Consider the following 19,282-nt stretch of genomic DNA (forward strand, 5'->3'; position numbering starts at 1 on the left):
AATCAGGCAAAGGTGTGGATGCTTGCCAGGTTCTGTGCCTGGTTCTGCTCCCCAAACTGCCCAAAACCGAAGATCACGGCCACGACATGCAGATCCTGTTCTGCTCCTGTGTGTTCTGCATCTTCCTCTTGCTTTTGTCCCCCCCCAACCACCCTCCCTACCCCCAGAAACCAAATTATAAAATCATCGAGAGCGTGATGAGATTGCTGCGCGGTTATTAATCTTCAATAAATACATCTTGACCCAGGGATTAAGTGTGTGCCCTCTCCACCCCCTTATCCCCACCCACCCAACCACCCACCCACCCCAGCGCACACACCGCCCTCCCTCATCTCTAACGGGAGCGTTTGACATGAATTATGAGGAAAAAAATGAAAACAAGAGCCAAGAGAGGGGCTGGAATCAACCTGGATTGAGTGCTTGCAAGTAATGACAGGGACCTGTGTGTGTGCGCTTGTGTGTGTGTGTGTGTGTGTGTGTGTGTTGTGTGTGTGTGTGTGTGTGTGCGCGCGCGCACTCGAACCGAATTTGAACCTGACAAATAGCATTCTGGGAAGCGCAGCAGCAGGTTTCTGGAAGTGGTGTGACGTCAACACAGAGCAGCCCTCAAACACATTCAACAAGGACAGGCAACCACTGTGGACGACCAGCAGGGACAAAACGAGGACATTTCTTTTCAAACGTGCTATTTCTGCACTCTTGCAATTCACCCCCAAGACAAATGAACAAAGCAAAAATGTTTCAGTACTGCATATTAACCACACCAGCTTTGGCAGTAGACACGTGGGATTCCAGCTTTTCCAAGTTTTGGATAGAGGAATTCCCTGCCTGTCCACGCTCACCCCGTCCTCTCCCGTCCCTGTGGGCTGACAGCTGAGCAATGGCCTGTCCCGAGCGTGGCGGTAATTGAAAAGCGCGATTGCTCGCCGGCGGTGGGGCGGCCATCTGTGAGTCTGAGTGGTTTGGTGAGTGTTGCGTTGGTAGGCGGGGAAGGTCGAGGGTTATGGAGAGCCAGACAGCCTCCCGTGGGGAGCTGTTAACACCTCCTCGATGCCAAAAGGCCCCCGGGATGACTCTGCAGAGCCAAGACTTCAAATTAGAAGAAGGGCGATTAGAGGTAAACATAAACATGCACTTTTATGAATTCTGGCACAGTGGAAAGCCTCGGTTTTGGAGATGAGGAACGACCATGTGGAGAGCGTCACAAATCACTGCGGCTGGAAGACGACCCGGAGAACACGTGAAAATGAAGATTCATCGCCAATGGGAAAAACAATTAACGCTGAAAGGAGGGCTCAATTATTCAGCCAATCCAGGGGGTATTAATGAAATGCAGATTCAGCAGCTATGAGTTTGTTTTAGTCATTTATCAAAACATTCGCAGCATGAAGGATCGGATGGTTTGATCGCACTCAAATATCACATATTAGTGTCCCAGCGGGTTCAAGCTGGTATCAGCAGTTGCACAAAAAGAACTTTCTCTTCCAGCTTTGTCTTGGACGTCAATCGCCTCACGCACGCACATGTCGCGCCGCCCTGGGATCTGCATGCCCCTCATGCGCGCACTCCCCGGGTTAATGTCCCTTTGAAGCGAAGATTGCATTAAAGAGATGACAAACACCCGAATGCCAGCGGCCAGAAGGAGCTCCGAGTGATGCATAACCCTCCCCCCGCGTGTCTAAGAATGGTTCGGAGAACAGGCCCGGTAGACGGATGGCCTGGTCCCGCGGTCCTGCCTGGGAATGAAATGAAGAGATAATTGCGCGGCGGCTGGAAGTTGTCAGTAAAAACACACGTTAATGAGCGTGTTGATCAGTTCGGCTGCGTGCGTGCTGCGTGTTCGTGAGGGGCATGAATAAAACGCCGGCCAGTTTTGGCGTTGTGGCGAATCTGCTCCGTGCTTTCTGCCTCTTTGATAGTATTAAATCAGCTCTGATCACGGGATCATATTCATTAACATGTTGCTTTAATTGATTGATATCTGCACCAGCGATAATCCACCGGGTTTCTCCTCCCCCTCCCCTCTCCGAATCCCTTCATCTCTACCCCTCCTCTACAGGTTCCAAAATGAAAAAGAGCACACACACACACACACACACACACACACACACACACACACACACACACACACACACACACACACACCCCTCCCTTGCTGCTCCATTAGGTCTGAATTGTGGCTGTGATGTGTGGGACCCAGGGGAGGTGTTATTGTCAGGCCTGATTTACTCTGCACCATCTGACACAGGATGGGATGGTCTGTGTGTGTGTGTGTGTGTATGTGTGTGTGTGTGTGTGTTGTGTGTGTGTGTGTGGGGGGGGGGGGGGTTGCAGGAGGGAGTCCTTCACCAAAAAGCACATCAAAAGCAACAGTTTAGATATAAAACTCCACATAGTTAGCGATTTACTGCTGTAAATCACTAACTATGTGTGGCTCTGCACAGTTTTGCATTTTAAATAGATTCTATACAAACAAAAGCTAACTGAAACTGCATATGTTGTCCAGATCTAAATGTGTAAAGCCAAATCATTTAAAGTTGGAATATTTAAATTAGAACCAGACTTCTAAATTAGTTCTAAAATGCCAGACAACAGAACAGAAAGAGCGCATACATCTGATGCACTTTATATGAGACTAGACAAAAAACCCCAAACCATGTACATACCATGGCACTGCAGACACGAATCAAGACCACTAAATGCAGACACACACGACTGGGTGAGGTTGGAATTAAGATTTACTCAAAGTTGGTAAAACCAAGTGGTGCAGGAGGCAGACGAACACGGAGCAGGCTGGACGGTGCGAACAGGCGTCCGAACGGCGAACAAGCAATCAGTTCAGAACTGGAAAGAGGAATAATGAAACAAGTTGAGTTCAGAGTTTCAGGAGCCAGGCTGTACCACGGGGATGAGAAAGTGGACCAGGCTTTTAAAGCAGGAGGCAGGAGTGGGTGGTTAGCTGGAGATGAGTCCAGGTGTGTCGATCACCTGACAGGAGAGAACCTGGAAGCAGCCCTGCCCAGCCTGGAAATAAACAGTCACGGGAAACACAGACAGGAAACAGAAGGGGAGGGGGAGAGGGAAACACACACACACACACACACACACACACACACACACACACCACACACACACACACACACACACACACACACACACACACACACATTTTTTTTTCTTTTCTGCTTTTGACAAATCTATTTATTTTCATACACTCTGAATAAAGCCCACTTGAACCCATTCCTCTGTCCTCACCCTCAGCAGCTTTTGTCTTCCTCTAAACCTCCACATCCTTTTCCCACCAGTTCTTGCTCCTCTCCATACTTTTCCCACCGTTCACGTCGTTACCACAAAGCTCTCCCAACACAGGCGACTCCTCCTCCGCCCCCCTGGTGCAGCGCATACCCTGGCTAATCTGATTCCCTTCTTAGAAAATGGTGGATTTGCAAGTAAATCCCAAAGATGGGTGAGGAATTGCCCAAGTTTTGTGTTTGGAGGAGTTCACCCGGTGGTCAGGGAAATCTCACACCTGCCCTGTGAGACAGGTGTTAACAGTGAAAGGTGGCGACTGGTCACCTGTGGGCCATCTTCAAAATTAAAACCAACAGGCTTGCGTCCTCTAAACAAAGAACTTCCTGTTTGTTCTGTCTTGACCTGGACTATGGGAGAGATTAACGTGCGCCGAAGAAACAGCCAGCCCTTGGGATCGAGTTACGCACCTGTTAGCTTTGGGAGGCCGCGGCGATACCTGTCGCTCAGCTGGAAGGATTCAGCTGAATTTCCTGTCTGGTGTAGCTTTTCTTTCCGGGGGAACCTGAGGAGTGAAGCAGGCAGCTGGCAGCGGAGGAAGGAAGCTGCAGGCTGCATTCAAAAACCTGGAGGGTGGCGCGTTGTTGGTCGTCATGGAGATGGGATAATAACTCTACATCCAACTCAGATGTTCTTTTCCCCATTTGCAGTTTATTTTGAAGCTGGAGCTTCCTCTCTCAGACAACGATGATGATGATGATGATGAGGATGAGGATGATGAAGCAACTGTTTTGATGCTGCTGTCGATATTTCTCGCTCATTATTTTCCCTCTTTTGAAAGATCAAAGCACGCTCAACAGCATAATTCTCCTTCTGTGGCAGCGTGCTTTATTACTGTGTTACTACATGGAAACTAACACCTCCTAATGTTCTAAAACGGTCTGACACAAAAACACTAGTGTTTTTCTGCATTTAATCCACTTTTTAGGAATATGTTAAAATGAGTGCCACTGTTTGATGCTATGTGTTGTGTTTTTCACTCTAATTCTACACTGGATATATATCTATATATCTATATATACAGTATATCTATATATATATACTTTATATATATATATATTTATTTATTTTTTAAATGGATCATCCCCATAGACGAAACCCAAAATAAAAATTGTTTACAGAGACGGCTGAAAAATGCCTCCATTACCTGATAGTCACTTCCAATCCTGCAAGAAATGTTTGTGGCACATTAATCAGCAGCCATTATAGCCACAGATACATAAACACCCGGCCGGCCTCCCTGACACGTATGCATATACTGTTTAATCTACTTAATTGAACCTGAGTTTGAATATCTAAACAAATGAGGAAATTCACAAGGGGCACTTGATCCCTCCTCGGCTAATGGATTGGAGATTCCTTTCCCATCGGGGCATTTGGGCAAACAAGCGCCAGTAATTTCCGAATTGATGAGCAGACTCTCTCCCTGCATCAGATTTCCCCACTAAAGAGCCGCTGGCCCTCTGATACGGTCTTGGTCGTTGGCCAGACGCTCACTCTGCAGACTCCTGCAGAGCCGTGGCGGCGTGGCGAGCGAACACTGCAGCAGAGATCTGCTGCAGCTATGCAGACCCATGATGAACGATGCGGACGCACCGGTTCCCGTCCAAACAAGCAGGGAAGGGACGCCATCTTGATTTTGGTGACAAATTTATTAAAGACCTGTTCCTCATCGTCATAAATAAGACATGAAACATTTTCCACATAAACAAACAAACAACGTCACACCCCGAGCGCTACTACGGTCCTTCCGGCCAGGGTTGTCTTTTTTTGTGTGGAACAAAACGAATGAGATACAACTGAGAACACACAAATGCATAGAAGTAACCCCTAGGTACCAGTTAAGACAAAGATCTACATTTTTCCCTATATCCCTGTTTAAGAATATACAATGTCCTCATGTCTGGATTTTTCCATTAATGTCCGAGAAGAGGTTTTTTTTGTATAAAAATAAAGCTTCCACAACGATAGACCAATATACAGTATATATATATATCTATATATATATAGATATATATAGTACATATACGTATATGGACATTTGGCAACAACCAGATATTTGAAAGTTTCTGAATGTTGAATTGAACACGCGGCAGATGAAGACGGTGAACATCCAAGTGATCAATGTTTGATGGAGTCTCTGTCTTTACATTATTTAAAGAGCTTATCGGCCACCTAAACCTTTCTGACAGGCTGAAATTGTCGGACCAAGTGCTTATAATGAAGGACAATGTGGTCATTCTTTCCATCCAGGTCTCAGATCTCGATCTGATAATCACGTGTCGGTACGATCCAAAGGTCCTTTATACAGTTACTGCCGAGCGCCACTAGTTTAATTCCGAAAGTCTGTCAGAGGTCTAGTTTTGTTGTCTTTGACCAGTCAAAACTGCCCGTGGTCCACTTCATCTAACCAGGAAGCTGGACTGGCTGGAAAATCTGGGTATCCGCCGCTGCTGCCAGTGGAGAGGTCCGAGCTGGGGCCGTTGGCGGGGCCCCCTGAGGCCCTCACGCCAGGGTTGACCCCCGGCCCCCCGCCCTGCGTCATAATAGTAATGCCAGAGTCAGGGTAGACCAAGCTGGAGATAAGGTTCTGGTGTCTGGGCAGCACCTGGAGCGAGCCTGGCGACTGAGCTCCGTAGGGGCTGTTGGAGCGCATGTCATGGAACTGGTCCTGGGAAGGGACGACGCTGTGCTCCAGGGAGAAGGAGCCGTGGTTGTTCCCTACTTGGCGGCCTCCCATGGCTGGCGAGGACTCGCTGAGGCTGCTGTAGACGCCATTAGTGAGACCGAGGTCTGACATCGGCATCTCGTCTGCGCAACAAGGACACAACGGTGGTCACTGGTGAACGACTGGCGGCTGATAAAAGCCTGAAGTTGACAGTAGCTTTACTTCCCAACAATAATCCTAACGATACCTGTGAAGGAGACCTCCGCGTCGCTGTCCATTCCCTCTTCCTGGATGCTATCCTTGTCAGATTTGGAGCTCCCTCTCGATCTCTTCATGTTGCGGAAGTACTGCCCCCACCTCTGCCGCCCGGCGTCCTTCTTCAGCCTCTTCTCTTTGGCTCGCCTGTTCTGGAACCAGACCTGGAGAGGGGATCCAAAGAGATGCATCAATTCAAACTCTACATTTATTTCCCTGGTTGGGTGAATCTCCAGGACCCTCCGAACGGCTCGAAAGGTTTCGGATTTGACAAAAGCATTAAAACGTAATTAAGTTTCAAGGACTGTTTAGAGGTGGACATCCTTTAAAGTCTGAAACAATGACCCTGACCAGCAGGAGCAGGGTCGCCCGCAGCTGATTTATCACACATTTAATTCACTTCTGGACAGCCACAAGTTGCCGACACCCCTGGGAGCGTGAGGGTTAGAGTTGCACTAATTTAATTTCTTAAAATGTTTCTATATTCACTTTTGATCTGATCTATAAATTTCCGCCACACTTTCAAAACATACATTATGTAGTAAATGGCCTGGAAAACAGCCCGAATCGGACAGAAAAAGACAAACGCTCCATTTCCTGAGCACAAAAAAACATTTGTGCCTAATGATATTGAAGCAGACCCTCCTCGGCCCTTCCCCTTGGCTGAATAATGAGGAGCACTTTATTGGCTTTCATCGCTACTTTTGTCCTTGCAAATAAAATAATATATATGGCCGCCTCCATAGCAACCAGCTTGTGGCTCCTCTGCGGTGCACAATATGCGAGGGGCCCCTCTTAGCATTGTTAACGAGCTTGCACTTAAACCGTCCCGACTTTCTCGTGGACTTCACGTGTAGCTGTAAATTCCGCACACACCTCCTCGCATTTCATATCTTTCTGGGGACTTTCATCGACATAATAACCGACCCAGCTCCTACCCCAACCCTGACCCCAACCCTAATCTGAACTCAATTCTAACCTCAACCTTAAAATCATGTCCTCGCCCTCAAACAGTCCCTTGAAGTTGTGGGGGCCAGCAAAACAGCCCCATTTCACAAACATGACCCCACTGAACTATAGAATGCATACTCAATATGTCATAAGTGTGAGGCCACACACACACACACACACACACACACACACACACACACACACACACACACACACCTAAATACTTGCTTGTGCCTGGTTGTCTACAATTGCCCCTTAACAACACAGCGGGGACACTAAGGGAATGCTTTACCTGCACAACCCTCATGTCCAGCCCCGTCTCTGAGGACAACTGCTCTCGGACATGGCGGGCGGGTTTGGGAGAGTTATTGTAGGCGTTCTTCAGTGTCTCCAGCTGCTTTGCCGTGATGGTTGTTCGAGGCCTTTTGGCAGTCGAGTCGGCCTCTGAAAATGAATAAATAAATAAATATCTGTGAACAGCACTTCATTTAATAAGCTTGGCAGTTGCTCTGCTTTAAAACCGACGGCCTGATGGCTCAGGAAATATGATTTTTATATCACAATATATCAGTTGCGCTCCTCTATTTTTCACGTATAAAACGGCTCGTGTGGCGGCTTTTTATACTTTAAAATAAATGAATAAATTCCCCTGGAACCTCTGCAGAAGTGCATCATGTCAGCACATCTGTCAGCCATTGCTGCAAAATGATTAAAAAAAGATCCTCATCCAAATGAAGGCTGTCCAAGTAATTGCACCCTCTCATTAGTAAAATCCACGTGTGTGTTTTTAGGAAAAGTTGCATTAATTCCCTGCATAAATCAACACTTTGTGGACACATAATTCAAACAAACAGATGGGGAGATAAAAATGAGCGTGCTGCCCAGGAACAGCCAGCTGGACGGTAACATGGCCTTGGCTACTCTTAAATACTCTGGACATATCTAGAGCAAATTTAAAAGCCTTGTTTAATAACAACGAACAACAGAAATACAACAGTTTGTCAAAGCAAAATTGGGTCTTCTTTTAATTCCAGTCACTAAAAAGAACAACTTCTTTGCATTCTTCTTTCATATATTTATTTTATGGCCAATATGGGTGAATTTGGTTTGGCAATAAAAGTGGTATATGTCAATAATTCACACTGTACTAGTCCCTATAAAAATTAAATAGATTAAAATCGGCTTTAAAGCAAGGTTTCTAATTCATACACTGTCTAACTATTCAAATAAACCGTCTGTTAGGTTTAATATTTTAAAGAGAAGATGCATTAAATGCCATTGGGTGATGCATCTTTATTTTATATTTGTCATTGCGACCGTGCTCCAGCCTCAAATGTCTCCTTTTATTAATCCTAATTTAAATATGCAGCATTTGTTTTAAAAACCCAACTGATTAATACTCTGGGGCCATTATTGGGAACTTTGGGCTCTAAAACCTCTTTCTCAGGCGTGCGTAGGCCGTCCTCTTTCTGTGCGTGTTTTGACGCATCTCAAGTCAACATTAAGAGTTAGTAAAAGCGGGTTCGGGCACATCGCCCCCCCCATATCGATCGGGGCTGCGGGCAATGATGCAATTAGCAGAGGTTGGTCAAAGTTTATGCCTGACCTCATTGTCGCGTCAAACGGATTACAGTAGGCGTATATCAGAGGGTCTGGCGCGCACACGGTGCGCAAATGGCGCTGGAACGCAAACCCGGAGGGAGAATGGATCCTCACCTCTCTGTTTGGCGGTCTCGTAATCCGTCTTGCACACCAGCCTGCTGTCCTCCATCAGGTAATACTCGTCACCTGTGGCCAGCTGCCTTTTGCACACGATGCAGGCGAAACAGTGGAGGTGGTAGACGAAGTCCTGCGCCCTCCTCACCACCTGCGTGGGTGGAATCCCCTGCTGACACGCCGCGCATTTGGTCCCGAACCTCCTTTGGAGAAACCAGATTCGACCTCAGCGAAAGATTCCATCAGAGGCGCGTTCGGGTGTGTGATGCTCGAGCCTTACTTGAAGAAATCCTCTTTGCAGTAGACGCTGTCGCCTCTGCTGAAGCATTTCTCGGCCAGCTGCGCCTGACAGTCGCTGCACTTCAGGCACTTGCTGTGCCAGTGACGGTCCAACACTTTGAGGATGAAGCGGTCCACGATGTGCTGATTGCAGCCCGCACAAACGGGGATCTCTGCAGGAGACAAGAGGCCCACTAAAATCTGATTACGTGGACAAACACGGGGGGGAGAGATGCGCTGGCCGGTGTAAAAATCGCCATAAATGGGGGATTAATGCATCAGAAAAGAGGAAACTGAAATAAATCATTGCGATATTTTCCCCCTCACTTTTACCTCATAATTTCAACCCATCTGTGGAGAACGCTGCAGGTGTGATGAGAATATATTGTTCCTTTCAGGTTATTCTCATCGCAAAATTTATTGCAATTTTTAAAAAAAATTCCTATGGGGTTAAAAACAAACAAACAAAAAACCCTGCGGTTTATATCTGGCTCTGCTCAAAAACCTGCTTTAAAAATAATCCAAGGGAAATTTTTTTTTGTAAAAAAAAAAGGTTTTTTTATTTATTACACCAACTCCAGGTTATTAATTGATTTCGATTCATTTGGCATCACGTGATAAAATCCTACCTTCCACTAATTTTGCGTTTTCGAAAAAACAACAACTTTGGATACTTTATCATGTTTGTAACACTGCAATCAAAATACTGGTGAATAAATCGACAGTTTTGAGTTTACGTGTTTTTACAGAAGGGCGGAAACTTAACAAAAAGGGCTATCTTAGCAAATTTGTGTTCTAAATGAAAAGTGTCGAACATTTTAAACAGAAAATGAAAGACCCATTGAATTATATTTACAAAAAAATCTCCCTCTAAGCAACAAGGACTATATTGTTCTGTATATATATATAAAACAGAGCTGTCACTGATTAAAAGGGTCTCCATCTTTCTGGAAGGAACCGCGTTCCTTCTGCTCTGTTGTGGACATTTATCAAACATTCATGGGTCTTTTTTGCAGCGAAGCTCTGCACGAGTGTGGTGGGAGCCACGAGCAGGTGCAGGCAGCCCATCATTAATGCAACGCGGTGTAAAACTAGAAAGCTGCGGCCTCCGCGGACCCGAACCCGTTACGCTGCCCCACGGCACCGTTTGATCATATTTAAAACGTTTTGCACATTCAAAAGGGAAACGTGGCATCATCTGATGAGCAGGGGGTTTGACTCCTAGCTGTTTTAAATAGAAACGAATTGTAAATGTCGTTCAGTATTAATTTCAGAATTTCAAGTTGAACAGTGATAAACACGCGCGAAGTAAAGCAAATAAAGCCGTGCTATAAATGAGCGCACAGAGGAAACTATGACGTAAACAGGAATGATAATAATAAGCAAACATGGGCGAAGTGTCACCAAAGATCTGCAGTAATTTAAAGCGCCGCCTTCTGGATTTAATTTAAGCAAATACGCACGAACCGATGCGCATCCGTGATCGCCCCCTTTGATCCCCGCCAGGTCGAAATCCGTCTAAGGATCTTAAATACGAATAATCTGAGGGCGATTGTTGAGATTTTAATTTTGTGGTTACCTTTTCGCAGCTCTTCGCTGTGCGACAGCAACGCGAGCAGCATCTGCGCCTTAGCGTGCGCGTTTTTTGGGGAGTTGCGCTCAGCGTGTGCGTCCATGGCTCATGATTCACGCTCACGTTCGTGCATTAAAAAAAAATAAAAAATCCAGAGAAGGCGCAAGGTCGCGGACAGGTTTTGCAGTCTTCACTGAGAGCCGAGCCGGGTCTTTTATGCTTGGACGCTGTTGCAGGCGGGATTATTCTCTGCTGCCGTTTCCCGGGCGACGGGGAGATAGATTAACATCACCCACCGACTACCTTTACCCGGAAGAGAAATGAACGCAGCTCAGGTGAGAAACCAACAGATGGGAGGTAATGTTGGACAGCAAATCATCAGGATTCTCTTCCTCGAAGAGCGAGGGGATAAAAACCATCAGTTATTATATTTCCAAACCGGATCTTTTCTGAATCTGGAATAAAATCATGGAATGCTTTCATCCTGTTCTATATGGCATCAAACTGACCTGAAAGGAAAAATTCGATTTTACATTTTATATGCTTAAGTATAACATTAAACCTAAAAGTTCAATTTTTTTTTCAATTTACAGTCTACAATTAAATTGTATTTTAAATGTACATCAAAACTGTATTTTCAAATATAAATTATTTCGATTAGATATTGTGTTTTTCTTATGGCCCTGTCTAGTTTATAGAGTATTTTCTTTCTCTGCCCCCCCTCTCTCTAAGACAGGTGTTTATTTAGGGGAGAGATCTGCTGTTCAATAACATGTTGATCGGGCCAACACCCCAATGAATTTTATTGACACTGATCTTCGGCACAAAAGAGCGCCTGGGGAAATCAGGGCTAGTGCCACAGCGCCTGATGAATCTAAAATCAATGCGCTATTTGCCTGTTTTTCACAAGTATATGAAAGACATTTTGGGGAAAGCCGCGGAGGCCCGGTGCCTCTTTTCACTTTTCAGCTCTGTGAGATATATATAAATATATCAAATGTCGTATTGATCGCTGACTTTTGAGGAAGCCAGCCTGACAGTAATGTGACACAGAGGCGGTGAGATCACCATCCCAGCGGTGGTTAGAGATGATGAATATGAATCAAAAGCCGCTGAGTTATTTTAAAGTACAGCTGCACCGACGTCAACGCCGTTCGGACACAGACAATCACACAAGTGGAAGATGTTGGAACTCCCCTCAGCATCGGTAAATGAGTGCAGGCCCCTCTTGCAGACCTTCCTGGCCCACAGCAATGCACCTGCAGCCTCCTGTGATCCGCCCGATTGTGACACCTGTTGTGCGTCAGAGCCGCCGCGGCTGCGGCTCAGGGGGCCGTGCCCGCCCGCAGGCTGTCGCGCACGGCCGCAGAGGAGCCGCATGCCTGCCTGCACAAGGACGGCCGGTGCTCTCTCCGCACGGCCGCTCCCGTTACAGCCGCGGCCGGCGGTGTGCGATGACAGCGCGCGCGTAACATCTGTTCCCCGCGGTTCGCCAACAATGAACGCTCATTACGGATTCATAACGTCTCCTGCACGCAACGAGGAGCGCCTCGAAACGGTCTGCGGCCGCCAAAAGGGAGCCGGAACGTAACTTCTGTAGCTTTACGCCGCTTTGCGGGGCCTATTCTAGAAAGTAACCGGCCTAATATTTAATAGGCAGGATCATTCTATACATGCGAGCTTTCTTTTCAGAATAAATTAAAAACACTTTCACGGTTCATTTCACGCTTGTCGCGGTTGCCAGTCCCGCTGTGCTGCGTCGCTGGTGCCTATTATCCTCTATTTCACGCCCAATTACAAGATAATTTAATAACCAATTAAAGTTGTGAACTGTTCGCGCGTCTGAACAGAAATAATCATAACAACAACAATAATAATAAACTCTCATTAATAAAAGGTGCCTTACCTTGGCCCGAGTTATACCGAGAGAAATTCCCGCTGCTCTGACAACTTGAGCCCGGATGCTCCAGCAGCATTTTGAGGATTTTCCCAGTGGAACAAGGCTGCGACCCTGGTCGGTCTGGTTTCTATTAAAAGAGTAGATGGCGATCGGGAACGCAGGTCCCTCAAGTCTTTATCCTAGAGGGCTGCTCGGCCGCAGCTCGTCGTCTGCACAAGAGGACCACCCAAGCACCGAGCACGGGAACTTGAAATATGCATCAAGTTGCTCCTTGGCTCCTGGTTGGCGGGGTGGAGATGGAGGTGGAGGCGGGAGGGAAACGAGCATCGGCGGCGTCAGCTGACCCGACTGGCTGCGAGGCCGGAGGACTTCGGCGCTGCCTCTGTCCAGGGTGCTGAAGGGGGAGTTCCTCTAAACTGGAGGCGTGTGCGTGACTGTGCGCTGCCTCTATATCCCCCCGTCGTCCACACACACACACACACACACACGCTCCAAACACCCTCCTCCTTCTCCCCACTTCTATATGTTGAGGTGCACGTGTCTGCCTTTCAACGCGCACAATGGCCCACTCGGGTAATTCTGCGGACATGCGTTTACACTCTTGTGCGCTTTAATGACGCACTAAGTTGCGAGTTTAAATGCGCACCCTTGCGATGGGCCGCGTTTTAAGTCAGCGAGCTGACCGTAGCCTCAGTTTATTCGGATGGAATCGGATAAAAAAAGACTAAAGTGAGCCACAGCTTTGATTTAGCCCCATTCAGTGACGTAAGACCTGTCAATTAGCCGACTCGGGGCAATTATCGCTGCCCCACCTTTCCCCATTTTAACCTTCACACCTACTTTGCTTCCCAAAATGGCAAAAACATTCAAAACGAACAAAAAAACATGTCATATTTGTTTGCAGAGCTGAGTAGGAAATATATCCATATATTTTTGTGTTTTTATGGGCTGTAATCTCTGGTCAACAAGTCGTTGGGTCTTTACGCAGATTAAGGCTTGAATGAGATGCTGGGACCTAAAGCCAGCGTTGCTTTAAAGGAGCTTAAACTGCACACAGCACAAAAACAGGGCAGCTTTCTTTTCCCTCCACACTGAGACAGACACTTTTGTTTTAAAATCTACTCTATTCATAATTTCAATTAGGTCTAAAGGGCTTGTGTGGCAGCCTTGTGACGTGGCCTTTTGATCCCAATTAAAAGCAAATGGCGGTCAAAAGAAGAAGAGAGTTGGTTCCTCTTAACACCGAGTGTGAGGGAGCAAAGTGACCTTGAAGAGGCATTTCTGCGAGTGTCATCTCCGAATTTTCTCAGCTCCTCTGCATCGCATGATGAGAGACCTGTCGAATCCAGAGTATCATCCCAGGAAATTGGTAAAGCTGTAACACACCTGGGTCCTACTTGAGAAGGCAGCTGCATTCGGGCGCTAATGGTCCTCCATAAAGACTCATCCTTTTGCACCTATTAGAACTTGATTTTTGACCTTGAATATGAGCCGGCTCAACGGCTCGCGAGCAGCACACAGGTTCGAGGGCCCTCAGCTCTTGACGGCCACTTCAAAAGAACAAGTGTTGGTGCTGCACATGAACTCTCTGTTTCATCTTGAAGTGAGAGCACTCAGCAGAAAAAAATAAATAAATAAATGAAATCTTCTTCCAGGGTGCCTCAAACGGATTTCATTTATTTGGGAGCGAAAATTGAAAATCCAATATGTTCTTAAAGGGAAAAGGAGATACCAAAAAGCCCAAATCTTAGATATTTAGGCTACTGCGCCTCAAATGTAGCAGGTGAAGGTTAAAAACGCGCCTTTATTCCAACAACACTGCTAAATTAGAGTCATCATCCTGTGGAACACAATAATATCAGTATAAAGTGTAAACACTGCCACAGATGACACCGGTGGTGCTCCATGGGGAACGTTTTCCGCGCGTGTCCACATCCGAGTGTGCGTACGTTGTGGGTTTAACAGTTGTTTTTTTTTACACAGCTGAGCTGGATGACTGAGTTTTTACCGCGGGGGGTCCGTGCGCATCCGTACCACTCCTCTGACACCAGGCTGCCATTGTGCTCCTGTCACCATCAATCACGTCCTCCAAAGCCTGGCCTTGTTGGAGAGGGAGGGGACCAATCACACGCCTCATTACCCAGGCTTGGTTACTCTTGAGCGGTGTCGTCCCGGGACACCTCAGCCTGTTGCTGTCTGGCCAGAACCAGGAAGATGGCGAGAGTGGGAGAACTTGAGGGGAGCCAAAAATACCGGCTCGGTCGCCGTCTTTGTGGGCAGGTGAGCGACAACAGAACTGGGGAATCGAACGCTCACGCTTTAAAAAATGTGCTTCGTGGGCGGGGAACTGGAAAAGAAGCCAAAACTTCTGGAGGGAAACGAAACATCCGCCTTTTCCAGGCCCATCGCTGATTCTAGATAAACAACTGCGCTCTGCATCCCCTTAGCAACCAGCCTGTACTTTTTGACCGTAGCAAAGCAGCTCTCATTGTTTTGAAATGGCTCCATCTGGCAAGGTTTCACTGACCAGGCCGGCCGTGGCTGCTCCCCCAGCAGCTGGCTAAACTGCCCAACCGCTTTTCCGCTTGGCCCTTGCAGTAACCGACACGAGCTGCTGGCTCTGCCCCTCGCACACAATAACGCATGAGGCTAACTGTCCCCCGGCCTGCCCGTCCTGGGGTCAGTTGGCCTGAGGAAGGAGGAGGGGGGAGAGGCTACTGTGGGGGTGGGGGTGGTGTGGTGCTGGTGCTGCTATTTGTCCCTTTTGTTATTCAAGAAAGGAAGGAATTGCTGCGTAGCATCTAAGATGTCCTGCCAGATAGTTGGATGGATCTTAAACAGTTCAACTGTTACACAGCAACAAACAAATCTGCATTGGTCGGCTTATCTTAGCTTAGCTTAGCTCATTTTAGCTCGGTTACGATTGGTAAACACTCTTAATATTAAGGGCCAAACTCAACAGCTGTCTCTCCAAGTGGTGAATGCCAGTTGAGTTATTTGTCCGGGAGGGTCCACTCTGGGCTAAAAAGGCTGTCACCTCTACCCACCATCAACCCCTTTGAATATTGATATGCTAATGATGAACATCACAGAGACAAAGGTTGGCTGCTAGCACTAGAAAGCACTACAATGGCTCTTCAGTCAGGCCTTGACACTTTTACCACCCAGCATGTGTCCACGGTTTCACGCTCAGACAATAAAGGTCCACAACTGTCCGTCCATTTGAATTGGAGGACTCCGGTCTGATGTATCGTCTGGGGACCCGGCTGCTTAAGTTGTGGTTCGGCCCCGTCTTTGTCCCAGTGGGAAGTATCAGCGTTTACAGCAATGATAAGTCACCCCGTACCCACAATGTGGGAGGTCAAAGTTCAAACCTTTCAGCCAAAGCCGGACCTGTAGCCCATCATTACAGCTGTTTGCCTGCTGTGGGGTCTGACGGGAGAGCAGGTGGGTTATCTTGTCCACATTTTCTTTAGGGAGAAAAATTCTAAGAAGCTTAGCAGCGACGTAAGCTTTACAGAGTTGGTTTAAGTTATCGGGAGCTAATCAGCTTTGGGAGGCTTGATATGATTTAATGTTGCGCTGAGGGATGTTTTGAGGCGTCTGCGTAGCTAAAAATAGACAAAGTGGTCTTGTAGAGCATTCTGGGGTATCACCGAGCCCCCCAGAGCCTCCGCTGTGTAAAAACTCTCAGGTTTTTGCATTGAAAGATGTGTATTATCTTAAATCTTCTACCTGTTTTGTGAAGAAGCTTGAAATAACCTCCGTTCTGCCATTTAGCTCAACTTAACCACTCCCTGTCACTTCCAGTTTTCTTTAGCTAAGCTGAAGGACCCGTGTTTATGCTTCACCAGTATAGGTGGGGACTGAAACCAGCGACGGGGGCCACGAATGATGACCCAGTCCCTCTTCAGCCCAACGAATAAATTCCAAATTAGTCATTTATAAGCTTATTAATCACTCTGTTCCAGAGCGCCGTGGAGCGCCGGCCTGACATTACTGTCACAGACTCGTGTATTTAAAACCGAGCATTCATCCTGATGTCACATTAGACGTCATTATTCCAGAGCTGCTGAGAGTCAGTAAATTCTGTCTCATTAATGCAAAGACAAGCACAAATCACACACGTGTCTTGAGGATTCTGCAGCCTTTTCTTTGGTCGGTGGGGGTTAAACTGGAGTTTGAAACGTGTACGCTTGGATTTTTCCATTTACAAGAAGTTAAGAGTGGTAACGCACTGGAAGGTGTGTGTGTTTACACTGCAGGGAGGGGGTTGGGGGGTGTGTGGGGGGTGGGGGGGCAGCACAGGGTCTAAACATTACAGCTAAGAAGCAGCCCGGCACACGCCTGCCTGACGGCCGGTAATCCGACAGTCTCAGACTCATGACCCACTTTCTTGGAGGAGCGTGATGGAGCAGCGGCCTCGAGGAGCCTCCAGACTGGAGGAGGGGGGGACACCCTCCCCCCCCCCAACACGTATTCAAGACAATGAGAAAGACAGATTTGTGTTTTTTTTTTGAAGACTCTGAATAACTAATAAGGAGTTCTAATGCTTTAGGATTAGGTCTCGGATGATTTACAACTTTGCGAGGCTGTAAATCTGAACAATTACAGTCTAGCAACTCTAATTTCAAAGTGTTCTGATGCAGACGATAATATTCTATTTATTTACTAGGGGGAGAAAAAAAAACTTTTTAGTGGAAACCCTCATCATTTTTTCCGTGCAACACGTCTGTTTTTCTCTCCTAAGACAAAACAAAGCCCTCCAAAAAAGGCACCAGCAGCATGAAGCCATTTCCTAATTTAATCACCGAATTAAGCAGAAATCATCCGCTAATACAAAAGAAATGAAAAGAACAGCTTTGCCTTTATTGTGTCTTATCCCTTGCAAGCATACTGACCGGCATCATGGCACGAGCCACGGGCATATAGGTCAACAAATGCTGCATTCATGTATTAGATCATATCACCATCATGCATCTTCATTTTTTGATTACCCCCCCCCCCCCCTAATGTTTTTTGTGTGTGTTGTTCAAAACATCTCCCCACACACACCACAATGCACGCCGCTCTTACTTCTCCCTTTATCTTAATCCCTGGCAGACTTTAAGTGTCTGGCATCGGAGCAAAATCCCAAACTGGAGAGGAGCATGTTTGGAGACCTAATCCCCTTACCCAGAGACTCAAACTGCCCTCAATTCACCTCTCCCAAAGTAGGCCAAGAACAAGGAGCCACAATAAGAGATGCAAGCGGCTTCACGAGGGGGCTCAGCATTATCACGCCGCCAGACAGACAGACAAAAGTGATGCATGGACAGATGCATAAGCTGGCAGTATGGACACAAGCTGACGCACACAAACGCTAACCTGGAAACCGCACATGGCATCTTTTCTGATGTCTGACGTGAGTTGGAGACGGGCGGAGCGTCTCTGTAGCGTGGGCTCTGTCCTCTCCTCAGCCGGTGGTGAGTTCCAGCAGGGCGTCACTCACAGTAACCTGTTGACAGGATCATCTTGGTCAAAGTCAGCCAAGTCTTTTTAGGATATTTGAATTAAGTGTGGCCGTCCCGTCATCACAACTCTGATGAGAAGGTGGATTTTTTTTTAACCACAGAATCACAACATTTGTTATCTCTTTTTCTCAATACTCACAAATTGGGCCCTGCCCTCACCACAAAGTACTTTCCACCGTGAATATGATCAACAGCGCCACCTCATGGCCACCATGAGAACACACGTTATGCTATATTCATAGGGAGCAACAATAACTGTAAACAGAGAATCAGACATTGTGACGTAGTAACCAGGTGACTAGGCAGCATGGGTAAGCATACATTAAAGACAAATTTATAACCTGTATTTTTAAACAACAACAATAACAACAGAAAATGCCCTAGGAACAAATAACAAAGATTAAACAGTGTGTATAATAATATGATAATGTTATATCTGATTAATGTTATATATGTTTCACTCTTCTTGTGAAATAAAGTGACAATTTGATTCAGTCTAAATAAATAAAGCGATTATCCTCTCAAAACCTTATTGTTCAAGTGCATACAACACACAAATGCATTACATGTATAAAAATATACATAGAATAATTAAAACTAATAAAGTTAAAAGGTTTACCCGCTTTACAGTTGGAAAAGTGTAAATCCTATGGATTAGTAGAGGGCACAGATTGAAATTAATCTTCAGAGCGTGTCGCATGAGAGGTCAAGTTAATCTATATGGTTAAAGCCAAGCTTTGCATATTTAAGTGTCAGCAGATTTTACACTTTACACCTACAGTAAGTCACATGTAATCAAATATTGATGGACTTCTGAGCCTATTTAAAAGCAGTCGTATTACACAGGTTGATAAATGTCTTTGTTTTCAGGAAGACCTTTTTGTGGCGAGCAGAAAACTCACGCTCTAACAGTTTCTCCTCTCTTATAGAAAGGAAAGTAAAAGATGGAACCCACAAAAGACTCAACATTCTATACGAGCAGAAACTATGTATCAAACAAATCCCTGATGCTGAAGGTGACCATTCGATTTTTTACCACAAAGTCCTGTGAAGATGAGCCAAAACATGAAACCACCTCAGCCCACTTTCATTTCCTGAGTGCTGCGGTTCTTTTCTGT

At 46.4% G+C, this 19,282-nt stretch overlaps 1 protein-coding gene across 2 annotated transcripts; it reads right to left on the bottom strand.

Annotated features, from left to right (window-relative positions):
* Window positions 1–4,942: 4,942 nt before the first annotated feature.
* On the bottom strand, window positions 4,943–13,086 carry lhx3 (LIM homeobox 3). Of its 2 annotated transcripts, none has more exons than XM_057018470.1 (6): window positions 12,658–13,086; window positions 9,180–9,351; window positions 8,900–9,102; window positions 7,476–7,627; window positions 6,225–6,396; window positions 4,943–6,120 (listed from the first exon to the last, which is right to left on the bottom strand). In XM_057018470.1, exons 1-6 carry the CDS (start codon window positions 12,725–12,727, stop codon window positions 5,690–5,692), a joined length of 1,200 nt encoding a protein of 399 aa, XP_056874450.1. In that variant the 5' UTR covers window positions 12,728–13,086; the 3' UTR covers window positions 4,943–5,689. The 2 variants fall into 2 exon arrangements, with proteins under 2 accessions (XP_056874450.1, XP_056874449.1); XM_057018469.1 differs by lacking the exon at window positions 12,658–13,086 and adding an exon at window positions 10,758–11,303.
* Between the last annotated feature and the right edge of the window lie 6,196 nt (window positions 13,087–19,282).

Source organism: Takifugu flavidus, chromosome 20 (genome assembly GCF_003711565.1).
Source record: "Takifugu flavidus isolate HTHZ2018 chromosome 20, ASM371156v2, whole genome shotgun sequence".
Classification (NCBI taxonomy): domain Eukaryota; kingdom Metazoa; phylum Chordata; class Actinopteri; order Tetraodontiformes; family Tetraodontidae; genus Takifugu; species Takifugu flavidus.

What these genes read in the sequence shown, in the direction of transcription:
- lhx3 (XM_057018469.1), bottom strand. Translation starts at nt 10,854, where the DNA reads ATGGACGCACACGCTGAGCGCAACTCCCCAAAAAACGCGCACGCTAAG. An exon ending in TGCAAAGAGGATTTCTTCAA is followed by an intron (nt 9,103 to 9,179) that starts GTAAGGCTCGAG and finishes GTTTCTCCAAAG; the next exon opens with GAGGTTCGGGACCAAATGCG. An exon ending in CGAGACCGCCAAACAGAGAG is followed by an intron (nt 7,628 to 8,899) that starts GTGAGGATCCAT and finishes ATTCATTTTCAG; the next exon opens with AGGCCGACTCGACTGCCAAA.